Source organism: Rhinolophus sinicus, linkage group LG12 (genome assembly GCF_036562045.2).
Source record: "Rhinolophus sinicus isolate RSC01 linkage group LG12, ASM3656204v1, whole genome shotgun sequence".
Lineage (NCBI taxonomy): Eukaryota > Metazoa > Chordata > Mammalia > Chiroptera > Rhinolophidae > Rhinolophus > Rhinolophus sinicus.
In genome coordinates this window covers 68,243,376-68,256,698 of record NC_133761.1, presented here as the reverse complement: position 1 = coordinate 68,256,698, position 13,323 = coordinate 68,243,376, and the positions used below count along the sequence as shown (strand labels likewise).

Here is a 13,323-nt window from a genome sequence, read left to right as displayed (position 1 = left end):
CGGGCGTCCAGCTCATGGGCGGGGCCTGCGTCCAGCTCGTGGGCGGGGCGGGCGTCCAGCTCGTGGGCGGGGCGGGCGTCCAGCTCGTGGGCGGGGCCTGCGTCCAGCTCGCGGCCGGCCGAGGACTCACTGCTGAAGGTCGGCACCCACACAGCACCAGGTGCTCTGTCCAAAAGGACATCTGGTGGCTTTTGAGAATGACAGCCCGCCCGTGGCGGGGGCTCTGCTGGAGCCCCAGCCTCGGGGACTCTTCACCATCACTGGGACCAGACGTGAGGATGCAACGTCCTAAATCCACGGCTGCCTGAACCCTTCTCTGCCCCAGGTGGGCCCCCAATTCCCGCCTGCTTGCTTTCTGGGTCTCTTACCTCACTTATCTTTCACCTTGAAAAATAAACAATGACAGTAAAAGAGGGTCTGCAGTGTGAGCACTTTGCATGGAGAGACACCTGCACGTGGGCCCCTGGCACCTGCTCAGAGGGAAGCTCCTCACTTGCCCCAGGACCCAGGAGCTCCGACCCTGTGCCCCACGGACTCGGGCTCCCGGGCCCAACCTGGTCCCCCACACTTGGGCTTACAGCTGTGTGCTCGTGGGGCAGACACCAGCGGTGCCCAGGGACGGCGTTCCTCACCCCCACAGGGACCCCATAAAGCCACCAACAGATGGCCTGCTCCCTGCTGCTCGTCATCTGCACTAACCCTGAACCTCAGCAGGAGAACGACTCTGTTACGGGCACGGGACTCCCCAGACGCAGAGAGACGGTCCCGTGGGTTGTGCTGACCACAGAGAGGTCGCAGGGTCAGAGGAAAGGCTGTCCCACCCGTGTGGCCGAGAGGATAGGAATGAAGGCTCAGAGGAGTCACAGTCCTCAGGATGAAGCAGCAGGGAATGGACGGATGGAAGGCAGCGTGAGGGGACACAGCGAAAAGGAAAAACAAGCAGAGACAGACTGCTGAGTGTCCCCAAAAGGGAGGATGACAAGCTTGGAAAAAGCTTGGACATGGCGAGGCCCATGTCACTGCCGAGAGGCAGGGCCAGGCCACCGTCTTCTCTCGGAGAGGACAGAGCAGGGGTCAGAGAGCAGCATGTGGAAACACTCAGCGGGATGGGCTGAGATGGTGGGAAGCCCCTGGCTCTCGCCCTTCTCTGCTGCTGCCACTGGACCAAAGCGAGCAACAGCCACGGCCATTGGATGCCGGGGTCCTGGCAGCCTACGGAACAGCATGGAAGCCGTGAACTATGGAAACGACTCAGTCCGACATGTGGGGGGCTCAGAGGTTCTCAGCACCAGGAAACGAGGCAGGGAGCCGTCTGGCGGGATGTTCCAGTGGGAACAGCGCTAAGCAGGCCCGGAGAAGGGGACCGGGCACGCGGGGCTTGGGGCAGCATGAGCTGGGGACGTTTCCGCAGCAAGACCAGCCTGAGGTAGACGGGCTGCAGGGCCCTGTGCACGAACGCCTGGGGCTGCTGGTGGGGGCTGTGGCACAGTGACCCCCAGGACCTGAGACAAGGACAGGCCAGCGTAGCTCACGGAACACACAGGCGTCAGAGCCGTCCTGTGACCGGGCAGGTCACACACCTCATGCATCTGAGTCCAGGCCGGACAGGCATTCCGTGTCACAGCCACAGCACCCACACCTCACGGCTCCCCTCCCACCTGGACCTGCCACCGACCTGTCCCACTCAGAAACACAGGGACACAGCACCAGCTGCCTCGGGGCTCACTGGGGGTCACCCATCCACCTGCTCCCGACCAAACATGCACTAAGCACGGGTCCGACTGGCCCTCAGCTCCACTGGGTCCCAGACTGGACGAGACCATCACCTGCCCTGTTGGCTGGCTGCCTGGACAGAGCCCTTGGCACAGGTGCCACACGGAGCTGGCGACGAGCTAGGAGGCCTGACGCCCTTTCTCAGGCTCTTCAGGCGGCCGCAGCCCATTTATGGTGCCTGCACCTACACACCTGAAGGCCATGCCTCCACACAAGGCACAGATGCCACAGAGCTGGTGCTGCCAGGGGCCCTCTGGGGCGGCCACCACCTGCGCACCTGCCACCTTCAGGCAGGGGTGCCCCCCATCTGCCCGCCTGGCAGTCATGGAGAATCATGGCATCTGATGGAATGGGCGTGTTTTTAAACTAAAACAAAGCCAGTCTCACATGAGTGTGCCCGAGTGTGGGGCCGACACAGCCACCATCTGGCTCCACATGACAGTTTCAACAACTGAATTGAAAGTTGGCAGCAAATGACTCAGGACCGAGGATGGCAGACACTGCCACAAATCACCGTCTCCACTGAGAAAAGCAGGAACTCGGGACCTAGTTTGGGAAGTCCCAGCAGGACGGGACAAGGGACAGGGAGGTGGGAGCTGGCGGGTTCCCACGGCCACCCCTGGAGGACGGCACACGGGGCCCTCGCTGTCCCCCTCTGGGACGTCGTGGGAAGGACAGCCGCCCAAGTCCCGTGACCAGTACGCAGAGCGGGCCGGGCTGTCAGAGGGGAGCAGGGCTGGCGTCACTGCTCCCAGCGGCACTCAGGCCATTTCTTACTGACTTCTGCCTCACAGCAGACGGTGGAACTCAAGGGGCCCCACAAACAGAGGTGAGAACGGGGTGCGTGGGGTGGTTTGGGAAAACCGGAGGACAGAGACGCTGAAGATCAGACTGATTTGTCTGCTCGGAGAGCTAACCATCGATCACCTCCAGTTCTCACTGCTCTGAATCGATTTCAAAGGCACAAAGTGTCACCATCTGAGACATAAGCCGGCCCTGCTTGGGTTCTGTGGGGCCGTGACCTTGGGACGGTGAACACAGAATGAAGGGCAGGGCTTGGCATGTCTCCTTCGTTCTGGAACATGAGCCCTGGCTCTTGCACAAACTTCGAACTTGTCAAGTCCTGCAAAGCTCATTTCAGGGAATAACCAAGCTTTGTAGGCAGAACAACACGCGTCTCCCCACTGGCACACTGACGACCCCACCCACAGACTGGGAGTCCCGGGGAACCATGTGCCACCAGATCAGTGCTCAGCATCTGACTTCCGGTGAAACGAGGGCCCAGAGGAGGAAGGAAAGCCGAGCAGGGCTAAGCAACTGCAGGGCCTGCGGCGTCATGCAGGGCGAGGCTAGGGGCTCCCAGCATCCCGGGCGGCCCCGCACCCCATTCCACAGCAGGGCCGACTCCTGTGGGGAGACTGCCAGTTCTCAGCCGGACAGCAGTTGTCCACCAAAGGGGCAATAAAGGATGGTCCCTGCAGTTGTGGGACGCAGCGAGGGCCGAGCCCGTGGCCTGAGCTTAGGCAGTGGGACAGGGCCATGCTCCTGAGTGTTTTGGTCAGTGGCCAGGCGGGAGCCAGTGTGAGCGAGTCATCTTGGCTCCGCCACACAGAGGATGGGGCTGTGCTTCCTGCAGGGGCTGTGCGCCTGCGCTGAGGCCTGGAGAGCTGCAGCCTCTCCATCCAGCCCCTGGAAGGCGAAGCAGGGCTGGGGACCCTCAACAGCTCAAGCCGGGCTTGCGTCCGTCCAGCCTGCCGGACGCCCCTACCGGGCAGCTCTGCTCCCAGGGGCTTTGAGGTGGCCGTGTGAACCGGCTCAGGAGGGGCTCGTGCGTCCTCCCCACCTCCTTCCGGAAGGGTCCTGTGCAGTGACATGTGGAGGGGCTTGTGCTCCACAGCCGAGCCCTGGCACGGACTCGAGGAGGAGAAGGGGACCTTCCCATACCTTCATCTCTTCCTCCATCTCTGACATCTTCCGCTCCAAGGCACGCCTCTCCTGTTGAGACAAGGGCCTGTTGAGCCGCCCTGGGCTCAGAAGGAGCCCAAGCACCGCCTCCCGCCGCCGCGGACCAGCACACCGCACCCAGGGGTGCGACTGGCCTCCTGATAAAACCACATTCCTGAGCCTCCCACCAAATTAGACGCAAGCAAATGGGATGAGACCAGGGAACTGAGCGAGACCGCACGGAATTTCGGATGTCCAGTGGCCAGGCCCCCAGGTGGCTGCCCGTCATGCTGGGAGCGGGAGCGAGCTGACACCACGGCTATGAAGCGGCAGATGCCTCCCGCACGCTCCCCTCTCCTATGTCGCCCCAAGCCAGGCAGGCTCCTCGGGGGACGATACCAAGGAGGTTGTCACAGGCCAAGGGACTAGAATACAACACTCGGCAGCTTTCCAACTCCAGCAGGACACTTGCGAACACCATGCCTGAGGGTCAGGTCAAAGCCAGGGCTCATCAGCCCAGCCGAGGTCCCCACCCGAGAAGGGCAAGTTCCAGACAGACATTCTGATGAGGCTGCGAGGTCAGCACCTGAGCCAGGACCCTCCTCAGCCAGTGAGTGGACGTGCTGCTGGCGCGTTGGGAGTCCCAGGAGGGACTCACTATCACCCAAATCAATGTCTGATAGTCCTGCTGAAGTGAAAGCTTCCTCATGCCCAGCGTGGTGGGAAAGGCAGAGACTGGACCTGTGCGTGTGTGTGTGTGTGTGTGTGCGCAGGGCTGTGTGTGTGTGGGGGGGCCTGCATGTGTACACGCACACGCACATGTGCAGGTCTACCTACAGGCAGAACAATGATGCGATGATGTCCTCAGGACCCTACGTCCCCAAGACGGCAACATGTGAAAAGCCCTGACCGTCTGAGGAAGCCAAAGGACTAGCAATCAAACTGCTGTCCAGTCAGATGAAAAGAATTTATTGAGCTGGAATGGAATGTGGCAACTCCTGCCTCTGGAGACGGGACTTTCCCGATGGCCTGAGCAGCAAAGTTAGAGAGACCAGGAGAGAAGAGGTGACAGAGGAAGAGACACACGTACCCGCTTCTCCACCTCCAGCACTGAGGACCTGTCAGGCGTCTTCTCTTGTCTCTGCCAGAGCGAGGGGAGGAAACGCTGTCAGTGAAACTGCCTCAGGCCAGACGTCATCACCGGACGTGCACAGCGCAGGGGTGCCCAGCAAACAGGTTCTGGTGGTCCCCAGCCTAATGTCACGGCCTCTGCAGGATGCAGGGTTCCCGCCGGGCCAGAGGGCAGGAGCCGCACGCCCTGACACTCGAAACAGGCACAAGTTCAGACCCCCCCCAACTCGCCCCAGGTCAGCGGTTCCCACAGCTTCACAGCCCCCCCCGCCCCCCTGCGGCCTCTCTGTGAGTAACGTCACCATAGGAGGACAGGAGCTTCCAGGGGCCTCGCAGCCCCATGGCGTCTGCGGCCCTGACACACCAGGCCCACTGCCTGTCCATCCATGGTGCTGCCCGAGAAGGGACGGCTAGGACTTCCCTTTCCATCATCTCGGACTTTCAGTGTTAGTTCGCAGAGAGGCAATGGACGTGCAGCCAGCACAGTGATGGAGCAGAACCATGTGAGTCGTGGACACAGACGCTGACGTGCTCCGGCCTCGGCATTCGAGGGCGGACGGATGTGTAACATACACGGTCTGCCGCACGGGCTCCTTTCCTCACACAACTAAGGAGGACCAGGCCTGAGGACAGCACCTGGCAGGGCTCCCGTCCTGAGGTCACTGCCATCTGCCTTTGCCCCACATCTGCTCTGAAGCAGAGGCAGGAGACAAAAGGCCAACAGGGACCCTGCAGCTCATTTACACCCATGAAGTCTCGCTTTCCCGGCCTGAAAGGCACAGAAGCTGCGATGACGTCGCTGTTTTCACTGAGTTCACGTAGACAAAGAACCAGTTCTTCTGTTGTTTTGTTTTTGTTAAATCTTAAGCCCCTTAGGGATTGGGGTCGGGGGGCTTTTCTGTGGTACCTGTGTCCATGCGAGTGTGTGAGGCTGGCTGGCCCCCAACCACTGTCCTGCCAAACACTCCAGTTTCTGTAACTAGCCAAGAACTGCTTTGCAGCCCCACTACTTCTGAATTTCGGTAACTTGTCTTTGGCAAACTAAGTATGTGCCGACACACCCAGCGAGCAGTTGGCTGGGAAGGGACCGGGAGGCGGATTCACTCCCAGAGCTCAGGCTGCCAGCCGCTGGGAGGCAGGGGTCAGGGGAGGCTGAGAGGTGTGGTCGGAGGCATCTGCTGGGGGCCGTGGGCCGGTCTTCCTGTGGTCCCTTGCACGTCCGCTCCCCAACTTTCTGCAGAACCTGACGAGAAGCAGCTACGACCCGTGTTTAACAACCACTGCCAACTCGTGGCTCCAGTCAGACAGAAACCCGCCTCACACACCTGCTGAAGGTCTGTGTGGTCCTGGGACGCTGGGGTCCAACAGCCCCTCCTCATGGCAGCTGACACCTCAGCGGGGGCACTGAGAGCTGCTTTTCCTGTCCTGCTGAGTCACATCCAGCCCCCTGTCACCTGTGCAGCAGTTGGCTGCAGCGGCCCCAGCACAGAGCCACATTCAAGGGCACGGTGTCTCCTGAGCCGATGGGCAGCTCGTCGGCCAGGCTGGGCCTCCTTCACCCGGCCACGCGGGGCTCCTGTGGCCCAGGCAGCCGTGGTGCAGCTTCCGAATGCTGGCCCCGGTCCCAAGGGGTTGCGACAAGATGTCAGAGTACTGAGTACCTGCCCTGCAAGCCCAGGCGCCCAACACAGTGCAGCCCTGGCGTGCTGGCCTGGGCTTCGGGTCGTGTCGCAGCCACGGCCGGCTTTCATTTATGCCGCCAGGCACAGTCCTTTTCAGAACGCTGAGTGTCAGGGACCAGAAGGCTTCCTGTTACCACGGCAATAAGCGGGTGCCGTGGCTGGGGGGTGACATGGCCGCTGCCTCCAGCTCCCCCTAACATGTCACCTAGTGAGGCCTGGTGCTGAGGGGACGGCTTGCCTGGTCTTCCTGTGCTGAAGTCCCTCTTCAGAGGCTGAGTGGCAGTGGTGGCCTGGGGGTGGGGGGCACGTGTCCCAGGACCGAGGTTTTGCTCAGGACTCGATCCGGCGTTCTCACGACACCTCTGTCTGAAGCAAACCATTCACTTCTCTGGGCCTGATTTGCGACCTCTCTGCACCGGGTTTAAGTGTCCCGTTTACCTGTCTCTAGGAGGCGACGTGCAGGTGAACTGGACTGAAATGAGATGGACACTGCAGGCCTAAGCCCACGTCGCTGGTGGTGCCTCTGCCAAGAACGCCGCACACAATCCGTGACACTGTTCTCGGCACTCAGGCCACCAGCAGGTGCCCCACGTTCAGTGAAACGCCCGCTGAACCCGAAAGTCAAGTTAGAATCCGAGAGGCTCAAGCCCCGACCCGAGGAGGCCCGTGCCCCCCCGTCCCGCCAGCCCCGTGTCCTCAGCCTCCCAGCCTCCATGTCCCCTCACCTGGGCCATCTTGTCAAGCCTGGATTTCACGTCTGCCAGCTCTTGCTGGGCCTCCTGCAGCTTTGTTTTCAGTTTTTGGTTTTCGGTCAGTGCACTCTCGTAGAGCTGGGGGATGGGAAAAAGACCAGGTTACCTCCGAGGGGCTCCTGGTACACAGAATTTTCACAGTGTGACCCGTGAAGACCACGGGCTGTGCCCCCAGCCACCATCACCGGGCAGAGGGTGGGGACGGAGGTGCAAGGCCAGAGCACATGGCGTTCACTGGCCTCTTGCTTCTTAAACTCTGCGAAGCCCCTGGGGCTGGGCTCAGGGCACTGCACCCCAAGCTCAGTCACGTCAGCATCAGGGAGAACGCGTCACTCCATTTCCTACAGGGCACAGCTTAAAAATGTGGATCCCTGGGGGCCAGCCCAGTGGCTCAGGCCATTGGAGCACCGTGCTCCTAACACCGAGGTCTCGGTTCGATTCCCACACGGGCCAGTGAGCTGCGCCCTCTACAGCTAAGACTGCGAACAACAGCTCTCCCTGGAGCTGGGCGGCCGGGAGCAGCCTGAGGTCGGTTGAGCTGCCACAGACCAACCTCCCTGTGCTGCCAGCAGCAGCCAGCAGCCGGCATGAGCAGCCGACCCAACCGGCGACCGACTGCCTCAGCGGGGGGAGCGCAAGGCTCATAACACCAGCCTGGGTCAGGGAGCTGTGTCCTACAACTAGACTGAGAAACAACCGCTGGAACGGGGTGGGGGGGGCAGAAGAAGGGGGAAAAAAAGTGGTTCTCCACAGACAAGGGCGTGACTTTCCGTGGTGGCGTAGTGTGAACACTGGGTCTAGTCGTTCTGCCCGAGAGAACCAACCTTTTCCTGACCAAACGCTTCTCCCCACATCGTGAGTACTTGGAAGTGTGTCAGTCGGCCGGAGCCAGGCCCTGCTGTGACGTGGAAGGAGCGAGCGCTCGCCAGGTCACTGCCCCTCTCTCCAGAAGTGCCCGGCTGGCATCCACGGGCAGCGCTGGCCGCCGGGTCACAGCCTCACTTTTACTTCCCCCTTGACAATTCTTAAGCCTTCCTTTTTCCTACACCCCTAAGTACCTCATTGTGGGCACATATTTACTGCACTAAACGATATGCGAAGGGTCTTATTTAGCTGGCGGAGCAGCCGGGAGACCTGGGGGGACTTATTGTCACTGTCACTTAAGTGCAGTTCCCTGCTGTATCAGAACTGTGCTGATTTTCCTACACGGTGGAGAAGGCCGGGAGCTTTACGTGCTAGATGCCACGAACAGGAAAACTGAGTGGGACCCTACGTTTTTATAATCCCTGCTGGTGTCCTCTTCTGCGCGGCTGGTCAGGATGGCCAGGCGGGCCTCCCGCCGTGCTCTCGCGGAGGCCCGGTCACTGTAGGACTCGCTGGTCACAGGGTTACTGCCTGCCGATTCCAACCTGCGGGAGACACATTAGAAGTAAGAGGTGGTTCTGGGAAGCAAGAAGGGGGCCCCGCGTGGGGGCAGCACGACGTCCTCTGAGCCCTTGGCTGCTCTGGCAGAAACGACACACACACTGTGTTTCCTGACTCTCACGGGTGCAGGGCCCAGCTTAGAGGAGGCCGTCACCGGCCAGGAATGGAGCTGGCTTGAAAACTTGCTGGTTTGGACCCAAATGCTCACTTAAATCTTAGAGCTTTCCCAGTAAATTCAGGGTTGCGCTGCTTCCCTCAAGACTGTGCTTTTAAAAGCAAACGTTTCTTGGATTGCAACAGCTCTTGGAAAATGGGTCCGATGAAGTGTGAATGGACCAGGGACACATGGGCTGGGAGGCCGGACGGGGGTGTGTGTGGGGCAGCCACCGGGCAGGGCAGGTCTGCGGGGGCCCAGGCCCGTGTTTGCTGCCCTCTTATCCATGTTCCACCAGCACTGACACCTGTGATGGGCTCCACAGCTTGACGCGGTGTCGTCCCACTTTCCTACAGGGTCGTTAGTGGGGTCAGTCAGCTGACTGTGGAAGCGGGCCTCAGTGCCGCGTCACATTTTTCTGGGGCTCTGCTCCTCCCCGATTAAATGTGGCCCGTGACACTGCCATATCCAAGCCAGCCCTGCAGAGCTCTGTGCTCCCGCTGGGGCGCTGTGGGGCTTCCATCCGAGGCCCCGTCCTGTGGTGGCCTGGCCACAGCGGGGGTGGGGAGCAAGAAGGACGACACAAAGCTGCCAGTCCCATCAACGGCCTCACAGATGTGAGCACACAACATTCCTCTTCTTCTTTTAAACGTGTGAATGGGAATCTCTACTGACTCCCCGATTTCACAAGCGATGCGTGCTTACAGAAAACGTGAGCAGCGCTCAAGTGACCAAAACAGAAAGCGAAAGTCACCCCATAATCCTGCCCAGGAGATAACCACTCTTAACAGCTTAGTTCTTCTATCCTCGCAAGATGTTAAATACACAAATATGCTAAGAACATATTTCCAGAAATAAAGCGAGGTAACAGACTGTTTTCTAGGCTTCCTCCTCTCTTTTCTCTACGTTCACTATGACTGAAGTATCTTACCTTGTCAGTAAAAACCAACTGGCCTCGTTTATGAAGAAAGACTGCAGTCTTCACTGTACGGCTGTGTGACAATTTAATCCTCTACTGACACACATGTTCATTTTTTACCTAATGTAAGTAATGTTACAACGAGAAGACCTGTCTACAAACCCAGTGCATTTGTCCAATTATTTCATTAGGATAAAAATCTGAGAAGTGGGACTGGCCGAGGGGTAAAGGGGTTTTAAATGCTGCTGCCTGAGTTCTCAGACCACCCTGCACGGAGGTGTGGTCCTTTCCCAGCCACTAGTGTTTTTCGATCATTAGGGAGCTTCCATCTTTGCTCACTTATCCCTCTGTGCCTGAGCTGCCTGTCACGGTCTGAGTTGGTCTCTTCTTACACAGCGAGAAGTGTCCTATGGCTTTTAGAACTGACATGAGCTGCATGTGGGGTCGTCCACTGTACGTTTTGTCTCTTTCATCAGGTCTTTTACTAGCAAAGGTTTTCAATTTTACATAACTAGATCAACAATTTTTACCTTACTGGTATTGTGCTTGGAATGGTCTTTCCTCATAAAGATTATAAATACTCTCTTCTACTACTTCTGTAGTGAACTCTTTCTGTTAAAAATTGTAATCCATCTGAAGTCTGTGTTTTTCGTTTTGTTTTATTTTATTGTTTTGTTTTTCACTTTGGGTTGACGGAGGATCTATTTCCCCAAATAAACAGTCAATTGTTCCAATGATCACTTAACAAGTAGTTCTTTCCTCACGGGGTTTAAAAGCCACCTTACACCCATGACTTTTTTAGGGTCACCTACTGTGCTCCACAGATCTGTTTAGTCCTGAACTCACTGTTTTAATCAGTTTCAGAGCATATTTTTGGTCTGTAGGGAGAGTCTCTTCTTATAAATGGCCATTATAATGTATCAGTTCCCAAGAAATTACCTAGGAAAACACCACATTTGATCAATTTTGCAAAACTAATTTTCTGCTAGGTAAGAGGTAAGCTATTTATTCTCAGCTGGTCCTGGTGAGAAGCAAGCAGAGGAAAAGTACTTCCAAGCTCATGGATTTTAAGATACATTACAAAAGGAGAACAAGCTCCATCCAGTAGCCCTGTGCTGACCCCCAGCTGCCCCTTCCCTTCAGTGTCTCAACGACTCCATCGGAGGACATTCCGGCTGTGCACCCACAGTCTCTACCGTTTTTCCTTCCTTCTGCGGGAGGTCAGGGTTGTGCCCTCAGGTGCCGGGAGGAGAGTTACAGAGCCCATCCCCAAGCCCTGAGGTGCTTCTTGAATTCTCAGCAATTGCAAGTCAGGTCTTTACTTCATCCAACACAGTCAGCCAGCACCATCAGGTGAAGGAGCAGTGCTGTCGTGATCAGGTGACAGCATCTCAACTCAGCAGACTGTCACTGCCTCCTCCCTGCCCTAATGCAGGCCAACGGCTGCCCTGGCGCCTCCTGGAGGTAAGGCCACTTCCCCAGCAGGGCGCCTGGTACGCTGGCACCGCAGGACAGTTAAGGTAGCGAAGGGTGCAGAGCGAGTCGGGAGCAGGTGAGGAAAGAGGGAGTGGAAAGCTGCCGCATTCCTGCAGGCGGGCGGGCGGGCGGGCGGGCGGGAGGGCAGTGAGAAAAATCCGAAGGACGGTGCTGGCTGGGCCGGGGAGGAGCGAGGGGCGTGCGATACCACCCACCACGAAGGCTGAGTTTAGTCAGACATGCAGTCGCACGAGCGTTAAGCGTGTAAAACACAGACATCCTTACCTAGAAAGCCTTTCGTGCTAGAGAAAGGAAGAGATAAAAAACAAAACAAAAATTAAAACCAGCATTAGCAAGGATGGTATTTATAATTTCCATTTATAAATGCACTTTTCAAACAGACGTCTCAACTTCAGCACAGGAAGAGGGGTGCAGTTCGTTCCCTCCAGGCTGCATCCAGACTGAAGGGGTGGGGGTGCCCCTCAAATGGGGCGTAAGCAGCAGGTGAAGTGACACAACCTGTCCACCCCCACAACCCGGAGTGACGGACTCTGGCCTCAGTGTCCGTTCTGTTAGATTCCTTGGTCCAGCTGTCCCGAGGGAACACTGCAATTAAAACATTAGAACTCAGGACAGTTCCTGGCTGTCTCCTGGGTCTCCCATGAAAGAAGGAGCGTGAGGGGGACAGTCCCCACCTGGTCCCCAGGACAGTGGTAAGAACTGGAAAGAACGTGTGCATGAGGTCCCAGAAGAAAGGCCTTTGGCAGAGGCCACCTGCACGCTTCACAGCTATGGTTACTGTAAATGGACAACAGACGACAATGCCGTCTGCGCTTTGCATTCACTTTCTGATCACAGATCACCTTTACCTTCTTATCGCCACTGTTTTGTTTTTAAGAACTCACGCCAATGAAACCCCAGCTGACTTAAACGTATTTACTTATTTCTCTTTTGAGGTTCTAACAAACTCAGACGCAAGAAGAAAGGGAGAGACCAGGGCCCCTCCACCCACGACGCTAGCGACAAGGACGGACCCTGAGGAGTGTCTGGAGCAGGAGTGAACCCACACGGTGTGACGCCACGTACGCCGGCCGAGCTGTGCACGGCTCCCTGCAGAGGGCCTGACCAGGGACCTCTCTCCACGGGTTCCCCTGCAGTCGGGGTTCCGGTTGTCGGAACTCCCTCCGTGCACAGCTGGACCTCAGTCCTGGAGACTCTCGCCAGGGCCAGGGCACTGACGTCCTTTCTCAGGCATCTTCAAGCCCCCATCCTGTTGTGCAGCCCTGGCCACACAGGCACCACCAGCTTTTTAACCATTTGAGATGGGGGTCAGTAAGAAGAGTGTATGGCGTGTCTCACACACTTGCAGGTGGTACCCTAGAACCTGCAAATCTGGACTTCAGGACCTGTCCTTCTCGCACGTGTCACGGGCCTTCAGGGCGCTCCTGGGGCAGCCCTGCCGGCCAGTCCGTCAGCAGCATCAACGGCGAGCACACTTCCCCTACTTGAGCCTTTTCCCTGGTGGGAAACCTCTAGAAACCGCTGCCCGGCTTGCATCCTGACATCCTACAGAATCTGCTGTTTGATGAAACAACGTTGGTTAGATCGAGGGAGAGAAAAGCCCGGGTTTCCTGGGTAAGCGAAGCAGAGCTGGTGGAGGCCTGGCTTCGATTTTCCCTCTTCGTCCTGCTGTCACTCAAACTACACAGGACACGTCACCCTGCCGCTGCTTCTCATCTCACTGCACAAAGCTGACCGCAGGGGGCGGCTGAGTGACTGGAGAGCAGGGAACAAGCCGGTGGGGCCCAGAAGTGATGCCCAAAGCAGGCAGCAGGTGAGGACGGGGTTCCAGAGCACAGGCTCAGGGACCGCAGTCAAACGTGGGCGTCTTGGGGCTGGGATGGGGTCCCCGACCTGCACACTGGGGAGGCCCCACCTCTCCAAACAGTTCCTGTGGTCTTTTCATAGGGTCTGTGCAGGGTATGTGGACATGACGACGTCGTGTTTTAGAAAAGGCACGGTTCTTCTATCCAGTCTGCAGGCTGACACTCACGCACCATCACATGC

At 58.0% G+C, this 13,323-nt stretch overlaps 1 protein-coding gene across 1 annotated transcript in view; it reads right to left on the bottom strand.

Moving 5' to 3' along the window:
- Positions 1-13,323, bottom strand: part of PPP1R12B (protein phosphatase 1 regulatory subunit 12B) — a 102,341-nt gene that overhangs the window by 8,841 nt on the left and 80,177 nt on the right. The window contains 5 exon segments of the mRNA XM_074317136.1: positions 3,718-3,768; positions 4,808-4,858; positions 7,256-7,360; positions 8,556-8,691; positions 11,542-11,558. Coding sequence (XP_074173237.1) covers positions 3,718-3,768; positions 4,808-4,858; positions 7,256-7,360; positions 8,556-8,691; positions 11,542-11,558 — 360 coding nt within the window.